The sequence below is a fragment of the Zingiber officinale genome, chromosome 3A (genome assembly GCF_018446385.1).
Source record: "Zingiber officinale cultivar Zhangliang chromosome 3A, Zo_v1.1, whole genome shotgun sequence".
NCBI lineage: Eukaryota > Viridiplantae > Streptophyta > Magnoliopsida > Zingiberales > Zingiberaceae > Zingiber > Zingiber officinale.
This window is the reverse complement of record NC_055990.1, coordinates 23,971,266-23,996,665: the sequence shown is the minus strand read 5'-3', so window position 1 is coordinate 23,996,665 and position 25,400 is coordinate 23,971,266. Positions and strand designations below refer to the sequence as shown.

The window sequence follows — 25,400 nt, the reverse complement described above, 5'->3', positions numbered from 1 at the left end:
GCCACAAATTATGATCCTACTTCATGTTTGAATTTTGTTCCTTCTAATTATACTTTGACAGACACATGCATCAAAATTGCAATGGCTTTAAACAAGGGTTGAAGTGATGGAGATCCAAAGCCTAACTTTTAATTTGTGATTTTTTGGCTGATGATTAACCTATTTGGGAAATAATGTAAAGTCCAATCTATGTTGGCAAGTCAAAGTTTGAGAAGTTGAAGCCTTGAAGGTTTAGCCAAAAGAGTCAATATTGTTTGCTAGAAATCCCAAGTGTAGTCAAAGTATAGTTTGTGTCGTTTATGCTTTCTTTCTTATGTTCTAAGAGTCCACTTGCTTAACTGGAGTATGAAATAATAAGTGAAATTTTTAATATCTAAGCTTCCTGATTGTGTGATATAAACTACCTTTGGTAGTGGTGCCTAAATTTCTACAGCTTTAAATAGTTTTTAAACTTATATTTCAGTTCCCTATGCCATATATATGTTTAACCAGTTTTGGTGCCAAAATCTTTTCTGACCCTACCTTGAGACAAATTATACTTGTGTCGGACTATGCTGATACAAGTTATTGGTCTACACTGAACAAGCACACTGATCTGTGCTAGAAGAAGAGGGTGGAAGAGAAGGAAGAAGATAACATCATCTTGTTTTGCCACCTAGCATCATCAACAACAATGACAACAAAATGAATACAATAGATGGTACATACCATAATTGTGAAACTTGGCTGATTTTGATATAGATGGGTTGAATTGGATCGCAATTTTAGCAAGGCTTGATCTGATTTTGAGTGTTTTGCTTAGACATGTTTTTGAGAGTGGTGAAAAATTTGAAAATAGCAGTGGAAATTGTAAAGACCTTAGCAATCATTGAATCAAGTCATTTCTGCAATAAATTGTTTAATTCTACAAGAGGAGCCTTGGCGCAACGGTAAAGTTATTGCCATGTGACCAAAAGGTCATAGGTTTGAATCCTGGAACCTTTTGCAAAAAGTAGGGTAAGACTGCGTACAATGAATCCTTTCCCGGGACTCTGCATGGCGGACGTTTCGTGCACCGGGCTGCCCTTTTTTTTACAAGAAATTGACAGATTCTGCAGAAATAGGTTGATTTCTTGCTGCTTTCATTTTGATATATTGGAGAAAGAATATGAACCTTGAAGGATGAGAGATATTTTGCATATTTATATATTAAGAAATCTTCTCTTTGTTCCACTTCTTGCCCTAGTCGCTAGATTTTGTGAGAGAAGTTGACTTTAGAAGAGAAGGGAGTGACGAAAAGACAAGAGATTAAAGCGTTTTAGAGTCGATGATTTCTCACTGATCGAAAGATTTAGTGCTTGATGTTCGACACCATGACCCAAATATGAGAAGGATATGTGGGCGGTGACAAAAAATATTCAACATGGTAATTGTATAATTTAATTAGTCATATTATTATTATTATTATTATTATTATTATTATTATTTGATTAATGCAATGCTAACTAAAACATCAATTGGTTGATAGTCACGAGGTTTAAAATCTCGACCCATGATCGGTATCGTATCGTGCTGTACCGATACAGTTTTTGTTTTTTTTTATTTATATATAGTAATTATTAGATAAATATGATTATGATGTATAATTTAAAAATAAGTTGTATATTGATTTTATATAAGTTCTCTATTATTAAATAACTTAATATTGTTAAAAAATAATTAAATATAGTTTTTAAAGAAAATTGATATATCATAATATGTTACCTTACTAGTACCAAAACAAGTAGTGTGAATCAAATGGAAATATTGGTTCTCTAGATTAAATAATCATAATTATATAAATTAATACAAAAATACTATTTTATATATAATAATTATATAAATTAACTATTTATTTATTTAATTGATTATTGATTTAAATAATATATATTTAAAATAGTAAAAAAAATATAATATCAATTAAACATTAAAACAGTAAAAAAATAAAAGAATTATCAAAATATAAATTTGATTTATTAGAATTTTTTAATTTTTTAAAAAATTTTTTAAGATTTTTTTATTTTTAAATAAAATTTAAAGTAGTAAAAAAAATTTAGATTATTAATTAATAAAATTTATTATCATTTTTATTTTTTTTAAAAATATTTATATATATATTTTATTAGGATAATTTAATTAGGATTTATGAAAGCCTTTGTTGGTATCACACTCAACTTGGGAATTATTTTAATGAATTAAATTAAATTTTATTTTATTCGGTGAACAGGAACCCTAAAACACGCGCGACTCCTCTGGCGGCATTGCCTGTCACAGGACGCCTCCGACGGCGCCTCTGGGATGACACCTTCTGGCGCTCAAAACATGCATGTGCGTCATGCGAAATCATCGCGCTTCATGTGTTGGTTTTGTTTCACTGTTGGAATGGTAAAAACCGTCTGTGCCGGGCGACACAGAATAATATTTTAATCTATGGATAATTATATAATTAATTTTATTTTTCAATAATAATTATATCCTAGTGGGAAAAGGCTTGATTGTTGTTGTTGTATTCAACAATAATTATATGGTCATATCAGTTAGATTTATTTATTATAAATATAAATGATAACAAAAAAGTTTTTGTTGATAACTATAATAAAATCATAACACCACTTATTGTATAGTATTGTTATCAATTGATATTTGATTCCATTATTAATAGTCAAATAATAATTAAATAATAATTGAATTATTAAATTATTACGTGATTAATATAAAAATAATAATAACATTTATGTTGCGGCTGGGAAAATCTACCGCTTGCTGGACGAATCTTTCTCTCATGGTTGGATAGCATAGATTAGCACGCATTAGAGGGTTTGTCAGGAGTCGTCTCGTCAAGACTTACCTAAGTCATCATCCCCTCCATGAATAGAACAGTAGAATAATGTAGAAGGAGAAAAGTCAAGCTAGGGCTTCGTACCATGACCCTTATGCTTACACTACTACCAACCTAAGGTTTAAACCTTAACTGGTTATTGGATTTTGAGGGTTGTGGGTTGTGTGTGGGTCGTGCTCCTAATATATCTCAGGATGCTCCAGTATGTGTGCGGAGGGGATGCGTGTGCTTACTAAGGATGTTCCCAAGCGGACATATTCCCAAGTACATAGTATGCAAAGCAGAGATGCACGTGCTTATCGAGGATATTCCTAAACGTGGATGTTCCCATGGTCTGCAACAGAAGTGGGGATGTTCCCGGTCGGGATGTTCCCATAATGCACAACCAAAGCGGGAATGTTCTCGGTTGGGGATGTTCCCATAGAATGTATAAGAAAATTGAGCTCGATCCACAACTTGGAAGACTTGCGAGGTTGGGTAGAGCAATATAAGAACACCGGGCTTGATCCCTAGAATTAAGTGAAGTTGGAAGAGCGTATTAGATAAGACCACCTTGATCCCTTGGGGGGAGAGGACAATAGAGAAGACCACCTTGAGCCCTCAGGGAAGAGGGAGGGGGAGAGGATAATACAGAAGAACACATCGATCCCTCAGATTCGAAGACCAACGAAATTGGGGAGAGAATAATATAGAAGACCGTCTCAATCCCATGTCTCGGAAGGCCAGAGAAGTCGGGGAGAGAATAATAAAGAAGACCAGTGAAACCTAGAAGAGGATAATATGAAAGACCACCTCGATCCCTCGGCTTAGAAAACAAGCGAAGCCGGGTGAGGATAATAAGGAACACCCACATAACTCGATAGCTTGAGTTGAATAGACCTTAAATGTTAGGGAGTGACATTGGAAGAGATCAACACCTATTGGGCTAATGGCTACTAGTGATGGGATGCCATAGATCTTACATGTATGACTCAAAAACTTCGGTTCATCTTAGCCATGGTATTCCCCTATAGAAGTCATGTGCTCTCATCCTGGTTACTTTGACACAAATGAACTCATGGTTTCCTTCTCCTTGATCAACAAGTTTAAAAAGTGGAACCATAACACCATCATTTCTAATGACATAATCTTGCTCCTTGTTAACAATAAATGATAGCAGAGTTTGAAACTCCATCTTTGCCTTCTCTTTTCTGCATTTTTTTAATCAGTGGAGAGTGGAGATGCTTAGCCTTTTGTTCTTCTATAAGCCGTGCTACATTGGAGTGTTTTGTCTTCCCATTCGGGCTAACTATAACCAGTGTAGAAATTGTTTCTAGCTCAAAATTTGCGGATTGATCAACAATCCTTCCTTCAAGATTGGAGACAAGTACTTTATGATTATGCTCTGAGGTGACATAATCATGAGAAGAGGCAACAAGCAAGCCTCAAATAACTTAATTCTGTTTTGCAGCAAGTTTCCTTCAATTTTCATATCCTTTCAGTTGTAAACAACCTCAATAGTAAAGCTTTCTCCTCATCACCCAAGACCACTAGATGTGGTATTCCACCAACATCAAACAAAGGCTATCATGGACAGTCTTCAAAGGAAATAGCAAGTCCCCAGGGCGTAGCGCAGACGGTGGGCGAATGATATCTCTGGCGCAATGGCCAGGGGTCGATTCTCAGGAACTGACGACCTGGGGTTTACCCCGCCATGCGCCTATGGCTTGTGTACCTGCATGAACCTCCCTCCATATCCGTGGGGCCGACACTAAGGGGGCCGCTAAGGTAGCGGATCTACCTTTTTTTCAAAGGAAATAGCAAGCCACGACATCTCATAGAAGCAATCAACAAAAGATTCTTTACCCTCGTCCGTCATCAGTCGGGATGAAAGCAATCTCAAACCTGCAGCATTTTGATGATAATTCATTGTAAGTCTAAGTTTTGGGTCAAACCACGGGCATAATCCACATCAAGAAACCCTTTCCTCTTGCGATTCAGGCTTTGGAATTCCATTTCTCCTCTGACTGTTTCTCCCGAATATAAAAATTACGACAAGAGGGTCGTAAATTGTTCAAATTCCCCACCGAAAAATCCAACCTCTAGCGGTAAGAGGAACTCAAATGCCTAGAGGAAATAGTTGGTGAAACAAGGAAACCCTATTAAATAAACTAAGAGCCATTAGCAGTGACTCTTATGCATGTGAAAAATCATTGAGTTTCTCTGAGAATATGTTTAAACGTAGGGAACGGAGCACGAATGGGGGCAAAGTTGTGATTGTTGGGCGGAGTCACGGTTAGGGATGGCAATGGGTCGGGTTCGGGTCGGATTCTATATCCTCCGTACCCATACCCATCGGGTATAGGATATCCAATGGGTATACCCATACCCATTAAAGGACCGCATATATTTTATACGTGTAATTTTTCTTCTTTCTATCGAGCTATTATCATTCAACAAAAACATATTAAAATTAACGTCCTATTAAAAAACTTATATATAATTATAAAAAATAGATTAAACATCTATATAGGCCTACTAATATCAACAAAAAATAGTAAATTGATTTTAGAAAAAGAAAATTTTCTTTAATATATGTATATATATTATTTAATCGGGTATTCGGGTCGGGTATCGGGTATTGATAGTCCCTTCATACCCTCCTCCATTCGGGTCGGATGTCGGATCCTCCATCGGGTTCGGGTGAAATTGCCATCCCTAGTCACGGTCGCAAGATTCCAACGAGGGAGAGTGACCGCGGAGGTATCTTTGGAGCCAAAGATCTGCTCGCGGATGACAGGGAAAGAGAGATTGTGGTCGGAGCCAATGTTTGAGGCTTTTTTTGGGGCTGAAGCCTTGGTGGGAGGAGAGATCAACGATATTGAGGTGGTTGGACTTGCGGCTAGTGAGGTCGTTTATGTAAGTGCACCTAGTTGTGGCACTGAGCTGCTTGAGCATGCAAGTAGACAATTAGTCCTCCATCACGAGGACCACTAAGGCTTGTTCGACCCCTTGGTATTGTGCTTCTTCCTCCTTTTAATTTTGCGTTTGGTGTCGAGGCAGTTGGCTGTGGAATGAACGCTAGGGTTCCTCAATGAGAAGTTGGAATATGACGCAAAGATAGCAGCCGCCATCGATGTAGAGGAAGCGGTGTATGGATGATGAATAAGGTTATAGAAGGCGAGGTGGGGAATGGAGGCGTCTTTGTATCCCATTTCCATTTGGGTTTGGAGAGATTGAGGAGACTACATGAGGGGGATGGTGAAGTTGTCGGTGTAGAGGTCAATCTCAAGGACAATGCCGGAGAGGCGAGGGAAGGGGAGGCTGGCGATGGAGTCAAAGGAAATGATAACCCTGGTCGGCTTAGGAGATTTATAGCGCCTAGAGAAAGAGGAGGATCTACTTTTTGTGTGGGATGGCAGCATTAAGGAGGCACAACAAGCTTGAGGAGATATGCAGAGGAGGATTTCACTCTCCTTCTTCCTTTCTATCTTCCATCTCAACGTCTTTTGCTCATGTTCCCACAGATGGTGCCAATGTCGCGGTTGGAAAAATTTGCCGCTTGCTGGACCTGACGAAGCTTTCTCTAATGGTAGGACCTGCATTGACTAACACACGTCGGAGTCGCCTCAGCGAGGCCCCTCCGATGCCTAAGTCATTATCCCCTCCAAGAAGTAGGAGAAAAGTAAAGCTAGGGCTTCGTACCATGGCCCCTATGCTTTTACAGTGTTATTAGATCTTCAGGGTTGCAGGTCGTGCCTCCAATATATCTACGAGTATCTGAGCTCGATCTATGCCATGTAGGCTGGACTTGCTGAGCTGGAAGGGGATTCTATCCTCTAGTATCATTTTTTTATATCATTTATTTATCAAATAATTTTCTTTAGTATTTATTAGTAATGCAATACTAATATGCTTATTATATAATGTAATATATATGTGAAACTATTGTCACACATATATTAATCTGTTACCATCATATATACTAATGTATATACCAAATTAATGAAACCTGTCAATCTGATAATAAATATAAGATTATTAGCGTATAGCCATATTAATAATAGCTTTTTAATTAATTTGATGCTATTATCAGATTAATATTATTATATATTTACTATGTTTTTAGTGAATTGGTATTGCCATCGAAGGGGAGCCTTGGCGTAACGGTAAAAGTTGTTATTATGTGACCAAAAAATCACAAGTTCGAATCCTGGAAACAGCCTCTTGCAAAAGTAGGTAAGGCTGCGTACAATGAATCCTTCCCCAGGACCCCGCTTGGCGGGAGCTTCGTACACCGGGCTGCCCTTTTTTTTTTTTGGTATTGTCATCACTATTTGATTAATAATAAATAGGTTTTTTTGATTGCCTTTGTTATTGCATGTGTTAAACAAATTTTTTTATCATATTTTTTTTTGATTTTGATTTTGATTTTTTTTATCCATTTCAATCTGACCAATCCTACTGAACTGATGTTAGACACTTTTTCCTCTAAATACCAACGACCATTAATTGAATACATATTTAAACCTAAAAGGGAACCCCTTCCAATATAAAATGCCAATACACTTAAAGTGGGGAATATCTTGGTATTTAAACATGCTTAATATGCCCCATTTGTAGTACGGGGTAAGAGAGGTTTTTCTGCCTCCTATTCCTTCCTCCTTTAACATGTCGCTTTAAAAACCTTGATATACATATAGTTTTTATGTATTTAACATTTCTGATATTATTCAGTTTCATCACATAGAATAATAAAACTTTGTTAGATATTTGTATCATGAAAAGATACCTATTGGTGATTCAGTATCAATTGAATAGCTTGTCGGTATGAGATCAATAGTAAAATAATATTAAAAAAAGGAATTTAAGATTATTTAATGTACCAAAAGAATACTATTTGCATTTTGTAAATTCAAAAAATTTGACGTATCAGTCACTTGACCAAACAAATCTCATTTTACTTCTTTTTTATATTAAGACCAAAATAAGTGATAAATTTACATCAAATTTTTGCTCAATTCTTTTGGTGTCATTCATAAATCATAAAATGTATTGTTTCATGCAATGAATTGAAAAATTATTTCAGCAATGTTATTAAATCCCACATCGCCAAACAGGCCTTAATATAAAACTGATGATCGTTCATTATTTTGTTAATAAAAATGAAATTGCAAGAATTTATAAAATCATATCTATTTGATCCATTAGATTTGTATAATTATTATCGTAGAAACTAATAATAGTTATCATTAGCCTAGTTATATTTATTGTATTAGTGAAGAATAAAAGTTTTTATAATTATTTAACTAAATACTATATTAAATATTATTCTATTTATGCTCTTTAAAAAAATTATTAATCAATTGTTAATTCATAATATAACTGATAGTTATAACATTAAGATATTTGAGAATGTCTAATTGTCTTTAACTAAACTCTATATTAATAATCAGTTAATAGAAGATCAATTTAAGGATTAAGTACTATTACACAGCAACAACAACCAATCTTTTATCCCACTAAGTGGGGTTGACTATATGAACCCTCCTATGCCATTGGACTTTATCTCGTGTTATCATTTCTAACGAGTCTTCTTTAGTTTCCCTCTTTTATTAATATATGTATTTGTTATAGTCTCACATCGCATAATTGGAACATTTATTGGATGCTTGAGTACACATCTATACCATCTTAAACACATCTCTTGGTGTTTTCTTCAATAGGTACAATCCCGATTTTCTCTTTAATATTCTCATTTTTTATTCTCTCCATCCGCACTTTCATTTTAATATCCTCATCTCTACGATTCTCATCTTTTGCTCGTGTGTTCGCTTCATAGCCCAATATAACTCCGTATAACAAAACAGGTCTAACATTCAACGCAACATTAAGTGCTATTACTAGTAGTCAAATTATCTTAGCAACAATTAATAATAAGGATTGCTAACAGGAGTGATCATAATATGATTTTATCTAGTATTATACTCTTGAGTTATGATTATATTAAGGGGGTGCTTGGTTCACATAAAGGAATGTGAATGAGAATGAGATTGATAGAAATGGGGAATGGGAATGGGGGGTTTCCCATTCCCCTCCTTTTGCTAGGGAATGGTTCATTCCCATGTTTGGGGTAATGAATCCGTGGGACCCACCACTAATCCTCTCAACCAAACATCCACTTTCAATCCCTTTCCCATTCCCCACTCTCATTTCCTCCAACCAAACACCCCCTAAGTTATTTGCTTAACTTTTTAGCTGCATGCCTGAGTACCCCATCCATTGCTCTGCATGCAGGCATGCACTATAGAGAATATCTCATTGTTGGAATTCCTTCCTCACTATTGAAAGATGGAGCACGGAATTGCGGACAGAGGATGGTCCACTTTGTGGATTGGTCCATTTCAATGGACCCCATCACTTAAATAGATGGGGGCCATCATAGTCCATCAATCACAAGTAGTGGACCATCCTTTGGTCCGCAAATTGTGGACCAGAGGATCCCGCCTGTGAAAGATGGCATTACCTGGACACCTTTGATTTCTGCTGATTTCTATTGTTTCTTTATCAACTTCTGTTAATTTCAGTGGGCTTTTCATGCTTGTGCCCATTTCTGTACATGTCTTGCTGCGCCTCTTTTAACTGAGATCTCAGAAAAAATGGATCAGATTCTGCCAACCTCATTCCAATTTGGCAGATCTGAATCTTGATTAGCCAATTTTTCTACCTATGATGTTATTGTGGTGAGCATGTTTTTCAAATTTTGGTCTTATTTGCCTTGCACTTTCAGGTTCGTAAGGAAGAAAAGACTGAAGCAAACAAACCATCTCTGACTCCTGAAGAAGTTAAGATGAAAGCACAAGAGCTTAGGTGTGTTAACAATTTTTATTTTTCATCATGTTCTCGTACAAAAACCTTTATAATTGATATGATTCTTGTTACTCAAATAGTCTATATAAAGTTGCAGTATAATGTTTTATTTTTCCATTAACAGCATGTTAATGGAACCATTGTTTTGTTATTGACAAACACTTATGGAGGTTTCTGCTAAATAGGTAAGATTGTGTAAACTTAGCCATGCGATAGGGAAGGGACCATATAGCAGATAATTTTTAGAATGATTTTTATAATTGTTGTTTTCACAGAGTATATTCTCAACAACTGAACTGTTTGCATTGTTTAGTTGCTTATAATTGCCACGTTAACACCTTTGTGTAAAAAATTTAGGAACTGGGCTTTGTATGTGAAACTTGGTTCTTCAAAATGATGAACTGGGATCTGTATTTATTCTGCTCTCTTGGTGCCCTAAACCTATTGATATTACTAATAGAAACTGAGAAATATGCATTGTACTGAACAGTTGTGGTTGACATGGAAATAATCCTTGTTAGCTGAGGAATAATAGCATATGCAACAAATAAATTCATCACATAATAAAAACCCTAAAAAAGGTTGGAGTAATCCATAGGCAAAACAAAAACTTCTGTTGTTACACTGTTTCTTCCCCCCAGAACTTGATGGAAGCTTGCAATCAGAGACATAGGTGCTATTATTTATATAGGCCCAGTACTCTAAACCATAACTTGAACTTTGTATCAGAGACATAGGTGCTATTATTTATAAAGTCCAACCAAGCTAGCTTAAAGGGCCATTATCTTTAGTCCCATGGTAAAAAGAGGGAATGCCACTTCCAAAGCGGACAATTTATTCTAATGCCAGTAAGTCCCACGTTGGCATGGAGTGGGATCCTCAAGACATTTTAAGTCAGAGATCTTCACACATGAAGGCATCATTTTGACAAAAGGCAAAACATGGGTCTCTTGTTCCAAAAATTGGGATTACCTTTGCATCCACAACCAAATTTTATGGTCAGTGTTCACCAATAACCTGTTAGTTTTCTTTTATATCCAATGCTGAAAAGTTACCTAGCATGTGTGCCATTTGGTACAAAGCTCTTTGATGTCCTCAAAACCATTCAAAAGTATAGTATGTAAAACATTTGATTCATTCATTATGATAGTTGTTTTCATAATTTTTATTTTAGCAAAGTCAAGAAATCATGCACATAATTATGAGGATGACAAATATTTGCAATCTTTTCAATAATTGAGTTCTTGAAATCATATTGTTCGTCCTCCAAAAAAATATAGACATACTTTCTTAATTGTTTAAACCACCCCAAAGTACAAAATCTCGACCTATGGTAGTGTTTTAGTCTTTTATCGAAACAATATTGTGCCAACTTTTCTATATATGGTGCCGGTGGCGAATTGGAGGTGGAAGGAGAAATGGGATAAAGGATAACTCGGTGTACGAAGCTCCTACCTTTGTGGGGTCTTGGGAAAGAGTCTATTGTACACAACCTTACCCTATAATACAAGAGACTGTTTCGGTGATTCGAACCTATGACCAATCACATGACAACAAGGAGGAATAGGATGAAGAATAAAAAGAAGACAATATTTTCTATCTAAAATGATACAATTTTGATATTATCTTGTATGAAGACAACCTTAAAAAAATAACAGCATTATCTCAATTCATCTTTATGCATGCCAAGGGATGTTGAGTGCTAGATGAAATGATATTCATTGACATGATTGACACAACAACATGGTAGACATTGCCCGTTTTGTGTAGTATAGTATCGAGTTTCAATAATTTATTAGAACGATACATTTTGAGTATTTCGCTAGGCACAAAATGACATTTTAAACCATGAACCACACTACTAAATTAATATGATGTTTTCTCCATTATCCTTTGTACAATTTGAGTAGAAAAACTGTATATGTTGTAAGAAATGCTTACTTAACCTTTACGGGACTCTCATACAAGCCTACACCAACATTCCTATACTAGTTGGAGATTAGGTACTCTATATATCCAATATTTTTATGTCAACTAGAAAAACTCTCATAAACATACAAAAACTAACTTCTAACTAAGAACATATTTCATATAACTATGTAAATCTCTGTGAATTGTAGATGGACACAACTAACTATTTCTTCGACCTTATATCAGCACATCAACAAAAAGAGGATGAAGAGTGAAAGGATGAAGTGAAATGAGGATAAAAGAAATATTGGGAATAAATCTTTCAAGTGGATGTTTTCCTAAAGGGCACATAAAGCAATATTCAATAGATCTAGGGAAAAGAAACTTTCAAGGTAATGGAGGAAAAATGGATAACACAACTTTACCCTTCGTTGGACATAGTAAAATGAGAACATTTTCTCTATTCAATTCTTCCTTTTAGGTGGCTCATATGCATTACACAAATAGAATATAGTTGATTTATGATAAACTAGGAGGAGAAAAGAAATAGATCTGATTGCAGAGAAGATTAGGCTGTTGGATTGTTGTGAAAGAGGAAGAAGTGGTAGTGGCTGGGAAGAAGCAAGAAGAACGAAGGAGGAGGATTAAATACTTCTACTGTTCTACATGTTAATAGGTCTCCGTAGAAGCAAGGGTGAACCAAAGCTGTGATAACTTTTGTCTAGCCTTCCTTAATTCGTAAAAAAGCAAGTAGTAGGGTAGCAAATACTTCACAAGAGAAAGGCACTACTCTCACTTATGATAAAATGGAGTGACCTCGTATGAGACAAGTAGAAATGGGAATGAAGCCATGGTTTGGTATGACCGTTCTGGGGAAAATCTTCCCTGGAGAAGAAACATTTGTGTTTCATCTGCAGGAAGATGTTTAGAAGGGCTTTTTGCGGGCATATAGATCAGTTGGAATACGAGTTGAGAATGGATGAATTTGGGAAGTGAATATTTTATGCAATCATGAATATAAGTGATTGGCCAAACTAATCCTTATCCATGAATTCATTATATCTACACTCGTGAGGATGAGAGTGGAGTGCGCGATGCTTGCACTTGTTTGTCCTGCCTAAAATACTGGAGGTCATTGTTGGAGTGAAGTAGGACCCAAGACACTCTCGTGGAAGTAAGAGTGTCACTTTGTAGTGGCTGCTAGATAGCTGAAGACCGGATGATTAAGAGGTCAATCTAGATTGTGTAGTAGATTGAATGCGGAGAGGTTGGTGCAATCACCCTAAGGTGGTCATGGATTGTGCCAAGGGATGCTGTTGGAGCATCGGTTGTAGGCAACTGGAATGGCAGGAAGTTGGAGGATGCTGAGAACTGCTCACAATGAAGAAGCTGTGGATTTATGTAGCACAAGGAGCATGAGAAAGCAGTGTGGGCATTGTGATGATTCACTGGAAGTTTCTCACATGATTGAGAAAAGGAAGTAGTAGGTGGAATTGATTAGGAGAAGAGAACTGATCCAATTGGAAGATCGAAGAGGTTGAGAAAGAGGGAGATTGTTGCCTATCACATGCTTACCTCCTCCATGGGAATATTTTTTTTTTCTTTTTTTGAAAGCTAAATGGGTGGCTCTCTGATTCATAAGAATTTGGGGATAGGAAAATATCATAGTTGTCAAAATTATTGTGTTGATAACAGGATAGAATGATAAAAAAAACTCTAAGAATGAAGATGAATTGTTAGGAAAAAAATAAAGAAGTGGAAATCAGATAATTTGACAAAAAGATGACGACTGATGTTAATTGCATAATATGGATATCTATTATTTCATGAAAATATAGCATATAGCATAATACAAATTATGAATAATATATTAATTAATTAGATTGGTTAGATTATAAATAATTTCATATTAGTGTTATTATTAGGTTAACAATATTAGATTATTAATGTTATTATTTAAAAATGGTATTCTAGAAATATTAAAGAATATTATATTATTAAACTAGATGTGTATATTAGATAATTGGTAAGTGATAAATCATATTTTATTAATTTAGAACTGACTAATACATTTGTTAATCTAGGGTTATTAAATATATAAATAAAATTTTATTTAACATTCCACGTTATTGAATTTGATTGAGGAGATTTTGTGGCAGTATTTATTGAGAGAGGCCTTATTTTCTCTCTCATTCAATAGTATTCTTTCTTGATCAACATTCAATGAAGAAAAAATGTATGAGATGCTTGGTCTACTTAGTGGTAGATCACATGCAATAGTAGGATTATACTGTTGATCTTGCAACAAATCTTAGGCAATGAGAAGGTAGAGTTGTCTAGATTGGTCCAGAATTTTTAAATCAATTTAGTTTGTTAAAAATTCAACCTGTTCTATCCTTTCATTCAGGACTTGACAAAACTTTAAATCAATTTAATCAATTTTCTGGCATTAACTCATCTTTTCTTGCTTAAAATGTCTCCATCAATCAATATATGAATCAATTGATTTCTTGGAGAGATAATATTGCCCTTTGCTGATATCGATCCAGCCCAGGTGATTTATATCCATATCGACCAATTTTGGCAACCATGATAGGTCTTAGTTTTTTCCAGAAATTGTTGTCTGCTGCTCTCATTAATGCTCTGCTAAAGACATTGTGAACTTCCTCATTTGTCCTCTTTCAAACTCAGTTCAATTTTGTCTGCATGTGGATTCTATCTAAATTAATGTTAAGGTTTTGTTGGCCTGTCAAGATAGTCCATTTTGGAGCATTTACTGATAGTGTTATTAGTAAACCTAAGAACCTGGGCCCACTAAAAAAATTCAGGTTTGCTACTCTTGAATTGCTTCAACTTTTCAACATTTAATAGGTCCATGTTCTGATTTCCTTATTTTGGTCAGATCCAATGTGACCCATTTACAAACACATACCTTTGATCTTAAATTGGTCAGACCTGACCAATCTGACTTACATAAAGCTTTGATTGATTCTGTGTGGCCTCTTTGTTTATGTTGGAGATTAGAAATGGACAAAATTGTCCCACGAACACCCCTACTTATTGACACAATGCAACTGTATTTTATTTGAGGTATAAGGTTCATTTTCTGCTGGCTTCAAATGCACAGATAGTTAGGGAAAGATGTATCATTATTTCTTGGTGATTGTTCTTATTAGCTTTCTTACATGAAGGGAACGTGCAAGAAAGAAGAAAGAAGAAGAAGAAAGAAGAATGGAAAGAGAGAGAGAGAAGGTATCATCTGGTTATCGCAAATTTTTTTTTTCTCTTAGGATTGATACTCGCCATGTTAAAGTATTTTGAGCTGATAAGTAATAACAACTTATTTGGTTGGATGCATTTCTTGTTCAAGTTTTCAGGTATGATGTCATTGCTCCAATATCACCTTAAATTTCTTTTTCAGAAATCCACGTGTTCAACTTTCCATTTGTTTACTTTTTGATGCAAGCATATGAAGACCAGAAACAACTTATGGGATCAGTTAGCTTTATTTATGCTCTTTGAGTTGCATTGTATATTTGACCAGGTTTAAGCCCTCATCCCATTTTTTTGGGTGGTTTCCTTGTAGTGATAGATTTCTAAAAGAAGGAAGCATATATAACTTTAGAATGCCCAAATATAAAATAGGAGATGGATTATTGAAATAATAATGGATATTTATTTATTTATTTTGGAAGGGGGGTGGGGGAGGTAGGGATAAGAGGGGAGGTAGTAGTAGCTACAGAAGGAACAACTTGTTTCAAAGAAAATGCAGTGTAAGAAAAAGTTATATTATTTGCAATTAGGATTTTGAATTGTCTATTATTGGCCAAAGTCCTATGTGCAAAAATGTAAATGATAAAAGACTCATTTGTAATATTCCTTTTGCCATAATACATATATAAACTGGGAATAAAGATCTGCTGGCGCCCAATTTGAGCGCCTAGCATGCATGAGCGAATCTCACTCCCAAAACACTCGGGGCGTCCGGAGTTGTTCTGGGCACCTCGAGCTGTGAGAGTTGCCCATGCATGCTGGGCGCTCAAATTGGGCACCCAGCATAACTTTTTCCTATAAACTGTAATATTATTGTAATGGAAGCTGATTCAGGAATAACCTTGTTGTCATTTATGTCATTCCCAATCAACTGTAGGCCTCACATATCTTGGCTGATTGTCCTTGCATATCTTAGTGTCCGTGTGATCTCTTGTGTGGCTTCTTTCTCGCAGTTGTGCAATATATAACAATTCTGCTTTGTCACTCATGTATATGTCAACTGCATGACGGGTTTAGTGAGTCCCAAGCACTGAGTGTTATTGCCTTCTCCCAGTGAAAGATAGACCTATTCTTCATTCTTAGCTTCCCAAGTTGAATCTCTCCTGTATCCGACTACACGCCCTCATGGCCATGAGTTTTCAGTGACGCTGTAGTAATGCCACTTGCTTTAGCTGATGCCCTTCATTGCAATGCCATTCATTGTCACCTCTCTCGTCAACGTTGCCTCTAGTCTATTATCATGATCTTGGGAACACTAGCCTGCCGTTGCTTGTTAACAACTATCATTGTTGCCATTCACAGCCGCATTTAACAACCCTGTAGTAGCAACACAAATTCACCATCCCATTACCCCTTTAGGCTAGTAGAAATTTGTTGTTCACAGTAGGACCTTAATATGTCCACTTGGATTTGTAGTCAGACTCAACCCAGGTGTCTTGGATAGTATATCCAGCTCACCTCTTTGGGCTAAACCTTGGAGGGATGATTTAATTTACGGAAAACATAAAATATTCCAAATTCCCAATGGTGAGATGGTGAAGGATTCTTTGCTGAACCATTTGGGCAGTTAAGATCCCTCTTTATCATTCATCTCATGTTATATGTCAGTCCAATTCAACTGTTGTTATTTCAATAATCACAACATCATGGGCTCTAGGCTTTTGCTAGTTCTTATCTTAGTCACTTAATCTGCCTAGGAGGTATTTGTTCTTGTACTTCTACATCGTTGTCCTGGATCCTACACTTAACATATCATCCTTTTATGACCTTGTATCACCAACATCTCTTGTTAATGTTATAACAGCCAATTATTCTCACTCATTGGTTAGAAACATTCACCTGTTGTCCATTAATAAACATATGAAATCCTTGAATTGTTGTATCACCTTTAATTTTACTTTTTTTTTTCGAGGATGACAAGGTTATTGGTGTTCGACATGAGTCTCATATGTTGTACCAATTAGATGTCTCTTTGTTATTTTCATCACTTTTAGCTATATCTGCACTCCTCCGGGTTTTCAATTATCTTAGTTATTGCCCCTTTCAAAACTTAAGCAGTAACCCCCAAATTTATTTGAGCTTTAATGCCACGCCCTTGGGGTGTAATTTTTCTTATCAGGATGTGCAATATTTGGTGATTATGTGAGGTGCCCCACTTAGCAACAGTGTGATAAAAAGGAACTAATAGCCACTCAACCAATTACTAACTCTAGATAGTCAAAAAATTCAATAATGTTTATAAATTTATATTTTTTTTAGAAATATAATGAAACTGTATCGTGTAAACCATATGGACAGAACAAAAGAATACAACAAAATAAAAATCAAACTTGGTATCAAGATATCTAGATATCTGAGCAACTCTAAGTACTTAGTTGAAACCAATTATAATTTCAAAATGATTACTTTGCTTGCAAAATTGCATTTGCTTAGTGAGCAATAAAGAAATATTTGTATAATTTAATCTTAATTAAGAGGTCAATAAAATAAGATAAACTACAATTTTATATTACAACTTAAAATTTTCCTTTTTCTTTATATATATATATATATATTTAATTGATTATTTTTATTTCTTTTCTTTCAATTATTTATCAACATTTAGAGTCCATTGTTACTCTAACTTATCATTTTTTAAATTTAATACAATGTTAATTATCATAATTTAGTCACCAACTATATATTAATCACCAATAATTTAATACCGTGTTCGAACCACTCGTGATATTGGGTCGTCTATCAAGACCTATTTGTGCTTCCTGAATTTACTATGGTAGCCGATGGTAAATTTTCGTGGGGTTGGGTAGGCCAGGCTGGTCACCTTCAGGATTAGTTTATTTGAAGAGAAGAACTGGATACCTGGATTATCAAAAGAAATAGTTCATTTTTGGTGAATCCATACCAATAAATCCACTAAGCAGTGAACCATGAGAGTTAGTATCCTTAGAGTATAATAATATCATCTAACATATGAGATAAAACCCTTACTGGTTCATGGTTTAAAATCTCATGCTACATTGGGCGGCACGTACAAACATCTCATTTCGCCCACCTATTAGCACAACGCCGACACTAGCTGCTCGAAGGCCTTGTGCGAGGCCAAGTTTTTTTTTTTCAATTAAAATTTTTGTCTTTAATAATTAACTTTTTTAGGCATTTTTTTAACCATTAGTTTGTTTATTTTTCTAATAAATAATTCTTTTTCCTTTTTCCTCATATTTTATTATTATTTTTAATTTCTTTCATCCTTAAACACATGATTTTTTAATTTTTTTCCTTTTTCCTTTTTTCCTTAAATACATAAGAAAAAATTTCCTCAAACGAATTAAAATAAACTAAATGTGAATTTAATTTAAACCTAGATCCTAATCATTATGTCTAGATTTTAGTTAATTCTAAATTAATTTTTACTCAATTCTAGTTTTACAAATATTAATTTAACCAATAATAAGTATTTATAACAATCAAAGATTATAATAATATTTTTTAATTAATATATTTTATATTTTAACAAATATGCATATTGGCACGTATTCCGGTCATAAATCGAAATTCTGACATGACTCAAAATTTTAAACCGTACACTGATTATATACAAAAATATAGTGCCCTCGCGCAAATGAATATTGACCGCAGGCGACTTATCACTAGTACAATCACATGTGGGTGGCTAGTATTAGGCTAGGTCCATTTAAAATTTATTTTAATCTTTATACAACAATTATTCTATTCTAGGTTTACACCTTATCTGTTAGCCTAAACAACTAACCTAAATCAACTTCTTATTGTAAGTTATAACAACTTACTATATATTAGCATATGGTCTCCAGATTCAAGGTATACTATATAAAGGTATAAGTATCAACGTCAAAGTCATCAAGTATCATGAAAGCTAAAGAAGATCTTTTGATAGCTACAAGGAATTTAGAACATCCATTTTAATTTTTAAAACAACCTTTAATCCCCGTATGAGACCCCCCACATGTTAACATGAAAGAATACTAATTATTTGACTCCCAATAGTTTACTCCATTTTAAAACTCAATTTTGCTATTTTATGTATTGGTGTAATCCCCTTTTATAGAAGCATATATAATGCATTTTATCTATTTATTTATGCACAAGGAAATTTATATATAAGCCAAAGGATAGATTTAGCCACCTTTATGTACAACAAAAAGCTCTTTTAGTGTTTGTAACACGACATGCTTTACTCGAATGTTAATCTACAAATACAATATGAAAATTATTCAAACTCAAAATGAATCTCTAATAATAATAATGAAAAAAATCTAAAAATTAACTAAAATTTGAAGTCAATAGATAAAATCAAGATCCCCTTGTTGGGATCTAGCGCGCTAAACACGCGAAAGTGCAGCGGAAATTAACTAGATCCTCTATCCAACAGATCCATGCGAAGGGAAGAAATATTGCTAAAACCAATCTATACTAAGTTACATGATAGGATTATACCCTTGATGCGTGCACACGATTTCCCGACAGCTCAGATCTCAGCACGATCACACGTCCGCGTCTCTATGATATTCACACGAACAAGCCTGGTCTTTGTTTGTCTCACAAACAAAACAAGATGGAGAAGAAAACACCTAAGGTTGTGCTAGCAACCTCAATAGGAGTTTCGGCCAAGAGAGGGAAGAAGGAAGAAGAAGAATGCTAAAGGCTTTTCACCTTTTCATCTGCCCAAAAATATCATCCAAAATGATATATATATCCATCCCATGAATACCAAGAGTTTTGCCCTTTCATCTTTTAATCCAATGGCTCAAAATTGACCATTCAATCCAATGGTTCAATTTTGACCATTCAACTTCCTTGGTGAACTCAAGTTCACCCAATAAGTGTAATCCATTGATTCTCATGCAATTCGAATTCAACGAATCTAGTTTGAATCGAATTCAATCCAACAATTGGATCTATTTGAGTCTAACTCAATGAGTCCAATTAAGATTACACTTAATCTAATGATTCATCACATGAATCCATCTCCATATCAACTTGTTCTTTGTGTGTGACCTTATAGGTTCTTGTAACGTCGGCAATATATCCAAATCAACATTTAGATACATAAGCAATGAGTGACATCTAGCAAGACATCCTTGCTACCCAAGTGACGAGAAAGTCGAGATCCAACCTAACCTGTCCGTGGCTATTATCTTGTATGACTTGGTCCCTCTATCCTTGATATCTAGATTGATCAATGAGGCATAGATCGTGTCATTCTCTTATCAACCTTTGTGTTTCTTGATCTCTAAGTAGACACACTCAATCAAATAAACTTAATATCTCATATTGACTCATTTGCGCATGATCATGCTTTCTTGTGTCCTACTAATCAAGGGGCCCACAGATATCGTTTTCGTCATATGGAAGGGATAGATCTCATCTACATCACTCACATCCCTCCGTATAATTCATTGCATACCCAGTGATCGACTTTATAGTCCATCCTGTTACAGGTGATGTTTGACGATACCAAAGTATACAACTCCTTATGTAGGGAACCGTAGTGACTTCAGGTCTAAGGACTATTCATACCAATAGTCACATGAGAATGTTAATGACACTCATATAACGATTCATAAAATATTCTCATGGCGGGTCATTCAGTATATATTCTCTAATATATATCCATGTGTCAACCTGATATCTCATATTCATGACTTGTGAGATTAAGTCATCCGTTGACCTACATGCTAGTCTCAACGCATTAATATTGTCTTTGTATATTAATGCTCGACTAGGAATAATTAAGAGTAGTGTTCTCTACAATATCTCACTATCAATTCAACTAATTGATATACTGTAGATAAGAACCTACTATCCAAAGACATTATTATATTTATTCAATCGGCACTGAACTGAAATAAATATAATAATCAACTTTGCCTTTTATTAATAATGATATATGATACAAAATGAGCTCTTTACAATCATCTCATAATTGGTACTAGGGCTAATACTAACATCCCTACCTCGATATAATCTCGATTCTTAAAGGAGATTTATACTACTATTGAACAATAATTTATTTTTCATTCTAACTAGGCATTCCAATATAAAGTATAAATATATAAAATAAAATATTTACCTTCTCCCTCAATCGACAAAACAAGATGCATGTTTCATCAATATGAAATGCTAAGCCAATCGAACCTAATTGACATATTGTAATCGATCATTTTCCAATATCAACCATACAATCTTAAAGGAGATTCATATTGCTATCGAACAATTATTTATTTTTCATTCTAAATTAGGCATTTCAATATAAAATATGAATATAATAAAATAAAATATTTACCTTTTCCCTCAATTGACAAAACAAGATGTATGTTTCATCGATATGAAATGCAATGCCAATCGAACCTAATTGACATATTGTAATCAATCATTTTTCAATATCAACCATATAATTATTCATCAAAATTTTACCTTTATGTTACTGACGTATGAATAACCATCTTGTTGAAGGATACCATGAGACTCATAAAACAATGAAGGTCAATAGTCCTCTTGGCTTGTCGCTGTGACAAGAAAGAGAAACAATGAGAGAGGGAGATAGGAGGGCTGATGGCCCTCTCCCTTAGCTCAATGGTGATTGGTGGTGTTGTTGAGACATAGGAAAACTGAGAGGAGAGAAAAATAAAAATTGGGAAGAAGAGGAGGGATGGTTAGCGGAAGATATTCAGTGTCGACAGTCAGTAGGGGAGGAATCGACGATGGAAGAAGAGAAAGAGGAAGGAGAGAAATCCCATAGTGGTCAGTGTTGAGGAAACTATGTGATGATTGGCTTCGCATGGTGGAGAAGAGGAGTAAGAAAGAGGGAGAAGAATGCAATGTCGAGTGGGGAGGTCGGTGTGGAAGAGGCGAGGAGAGGCGACGTTTGAGTGAAGAGTCCAGGTGGGGGAAAGAATGCAAGAGGGAAAATATGCAAGTTAAACTATTATCTCTAACTCTTTAAAAATTCTCTAATTCCTTCTAATTCGACTAATTTAGTTGGCCATAAATTAGCCAAAACAAATCCAAATCTACTCCAATTTAAATTCACATAATCCTAATCACCATTCTTATTTGATGAGTTTTATCTAAACCCAATTTGACTTCAATTTGATGCCCAGATTCTATTTTGATGGTGGTCTGATTTATTTTATTGTTTTAAAATTTTAGATTTTTTTTTAAGATGTGAAAAATTATAGATAAAATTTAGTATTTAACATTTAAGTTCTTGAATGTGAATTATAGTTAGGCAAATACACTATGGTTCCTTTCTATAGCAGTGGTCATAAATGTGTTTTTGCACTTTGCTTTAGTTCATTTGAATGTTTTGGTCCAAGACAAGTTAGCTCTATCTTAAGCTTTTGATTTCTCGTGCCATGCCAGATGATACGATTGTACCAAATAAACTTTGGCACATGAGACTAGGCATCACAAATAATATACTTTGTGCCTTCCATGTCATTATAATGTTCTAGATTTCGTGAAGGTATCATATGATAACTATGCCATCTTGTGCCAACACAGTTGGAGATAGGAGTAATTGATAAGATTCAATCCCATGATCCTCCGATTCTTGTTGTCAAACACAGGGATGACATAGGGAGCAGAAGGGGACGTAGGTGAGGCTAAAAATTGATGTATCAGAGGCATTCCAATAAGCAATCAAGCAACAAATGAGGATGCAACATAAGCCAAAACAGATATCTACTCAACAAAGAAAGTAGGTGGGATCAAAGTGGACATGAGGTGATGAAAAATTTTGCTTCGATGCTTAGAGGGAGTGAGGGAAGCCAAGCCTTATGCCACTAGGTTTGTCTTGATTTTGTGCAATGAGGACAAAAAGGGAGTTTGGGATCTCTAAAATGTTATTAATGTAACATAAACTATTTCTTATACAAGATATATGATGTATAAATTATATATTATATATTATATAATATAAATTACATGAATCATGTGTTATATAACATAAATACATGATATGTTGTATAATTATATCTCATTCTCATATAATTATAACATATATGTTCTATTAAATTATAACAATATAATTATTTCTTATATATAACTTATGTAAATTAAGTCATAATTATAGCTTATATAATAAAACTTATACACATAGATTAATTTAATAACTAATTGAAATTAATTTATCTATTAATATAAAGTTCATCTTACATAAATTATATCTTTAGATAATTATATCTTATACGTAATTTATATTAAATATATCTTTAAAATTAAATTTATAAACAGATTTGATTTATGTACCAATTAATTTAAATTAATATTTATAACAATTAATTTAATCACAAGTTACTAATTTATTTAGTTATGAATTACTTATATAATTTATACCTTTATATGTTTCTAAATTATTTTTTTATATAATTAAATCATTATATAATCTGTCTTATTTGTTATTTGCAAATTTTTTGTCTCATATAAACTGTCTAATATAGTTACAATTATTTTTATAATTAGATTTAATTAAGTATTAAATCATTTACGTATTAACTAATATAAATTTAATTATGTATTAGATTAGATTTAATTTGATTATAAATTATGTATTAAATCAATTTTTGTTTGATTATAAATTTGATTATGAAATATCTATTGTTACTATACTCAAACAAAATTAGATTTGATTTGGTTAAACTAAATAATTGGCTTAGTCAAAATAAGGCTTTATTGATCATTCAGTTAATCCATAAAATAGATTACCTTAATATAATTGATTGTATTAATTAAATTATAAAATCTAATCAATTATTGTTGAACCAATCAACACTATCAATTTACTTAAATGGTCATAATTACAATGTCTCGAAAGCATATTGGTAGTACATTACATGATATCAAAACTATATTGTTAGTCAAAGTTTGAAATTTCGACCTGACTCAAAATTTCAAACCTTGTTTGAGATTGCATGTACTTTACTCCTACACATGTATGCCTCCCTTGTTGAAGTGAGATGGTGATGATATGCGGAAGCTAGAGTTGGGATTGCTAGAGGGGAAAAGGGTGAGTAGTGAACTTGCAATAAAATCATTTTTCTTTCTCTTGCTGATTACTTAGCAAGGACATACACACATACTAGAGAAAACAAACATAAATAAAGCATCGCACTACCAAGATAACACCGAGATTTACTTGGTTCATAACCTCCAGGTTGCAATGTCCAAGGCCAATGCATTGAGTGTCATCTACTAATTTTCTCCTCTTTGGTAAAGGGTCGGAAATGGAGAAACCTCTTATATAACTAAGTATTATAAAAGGATTAAGGGAGTACTACAGTAATTGAGGAGGCAAAAATTTGGAGCTTGGTTCTATGTTGTATTTTGATCTTGAGCCTCTGGTCCTCATTTTATAGCCTCCATCTCGAGCTCATCTCTGAGTTGACGTGGCACATTCGGTCGATCAAAAAATCTTATCCAGTCGATCGGAAACTACTAAATCAACTTCCTGGCCTCACCCACGAAGTCATCTCTATCACTTTTGCCGATGTGGTAGCTTTTCGATTGATCAGATCTCTTACTGGTCACTTTATTCTCGATCAAATTAAGTCTCCAAGTTGGATCATATTCCACGTGGCTTTTCGATCAATCGTATGCCTTTTCCAGTCGCTTGATCTTCACAAAGAACCTGTTCAAACAGATAAGAGAAGTTTACTATGCATCAGTCGACTTATATTTTTCGGTCCACCGAAAATTCCAATCAATTGGACGTGTTTTTCGATCAACTGGAAGTTTCAAAATCTATCGGAACCATGTTTTCGGTCGTCCGAAACTCATGACTTAGGTTGATTACTTGAATACAATTGAGTTCGTCTACGTTGAGTCTACTCTTCATCCCAATTACAATCACTAAACTCGGTTCATCACAACTTATATTGAGTAGTTTTCCTTTTGGCTTCTCGTCCCTCAGATGCACTGAGCTTTTGACTCACTTCTCGTGCGTCCTTGTTCTACCGGTGTACTCTTCTGTCAAGCTTCTTGCCCCTTAGATATGATATACTGATCCCGTCGGCTCCCTTCTTGTTTGATTGCGTCTTTTGCTTCAAGTTGGATTGTCTTTGATACTCCTTGTCGTTTCAGTCCCTCGAGTGTCCCATACTACCCTTTACCGTACTCCACTGAACCCTGAGTCATTGGGTAGTCTTGTGTATTCTCCTAAGTACCTGCACACTTAGACGCACATATCAAACACAAGGCCTAACTTAAATTCATTTGACCGAACATCAAGATTGTGGTCCCCACCACTTAGGGTACAAATGCTCTCTACCTCAATCATTTAGGGTACTAATATCCCTTTCTTTCTTAGGTGTTTTTTTTCACTTCTGGTACAATTGTGAGGTGCGATAGCCAAATGACTAGAGGGAAGGGGGAGTGAATAGTGCTTAACCCGCTCCCTTTCTTACTTGGGTGATGCTATTTTCATTACTGTTAGATTGTGAGATGCGATGGCAACCCAGTGCATGAAACTTCT

The 25,400-nt window shown here is 34.6% G+C and overlaps 1 protein-coding gene across 1 annotated transcript in view; it reads left to right on the top strand.

The window, feature by feature from the left end:
- LOC122051457 (stress response protein NST1-like) overlaps window positions 1–25,400 on the top strand; it is a 38,284-nt gene that overhangs the window by 4,379 nt on the left and 8,505 nt on the right. Inside the window, exons 5-6 of the mRNA XM_042612604.1 lie at window positions 9,627–9,706; window positions 14,809–14,869. Of these exons, the coding sequence (XP_042468538.1) occupies window positions 9,627–9,706; window positions 14,809–14,869 (141 nt within the window). The remainder of the gene's footprint in view (window positions 1–9,626; window positions 9,707–14,808; window positions 14,870–25,400) is intronic.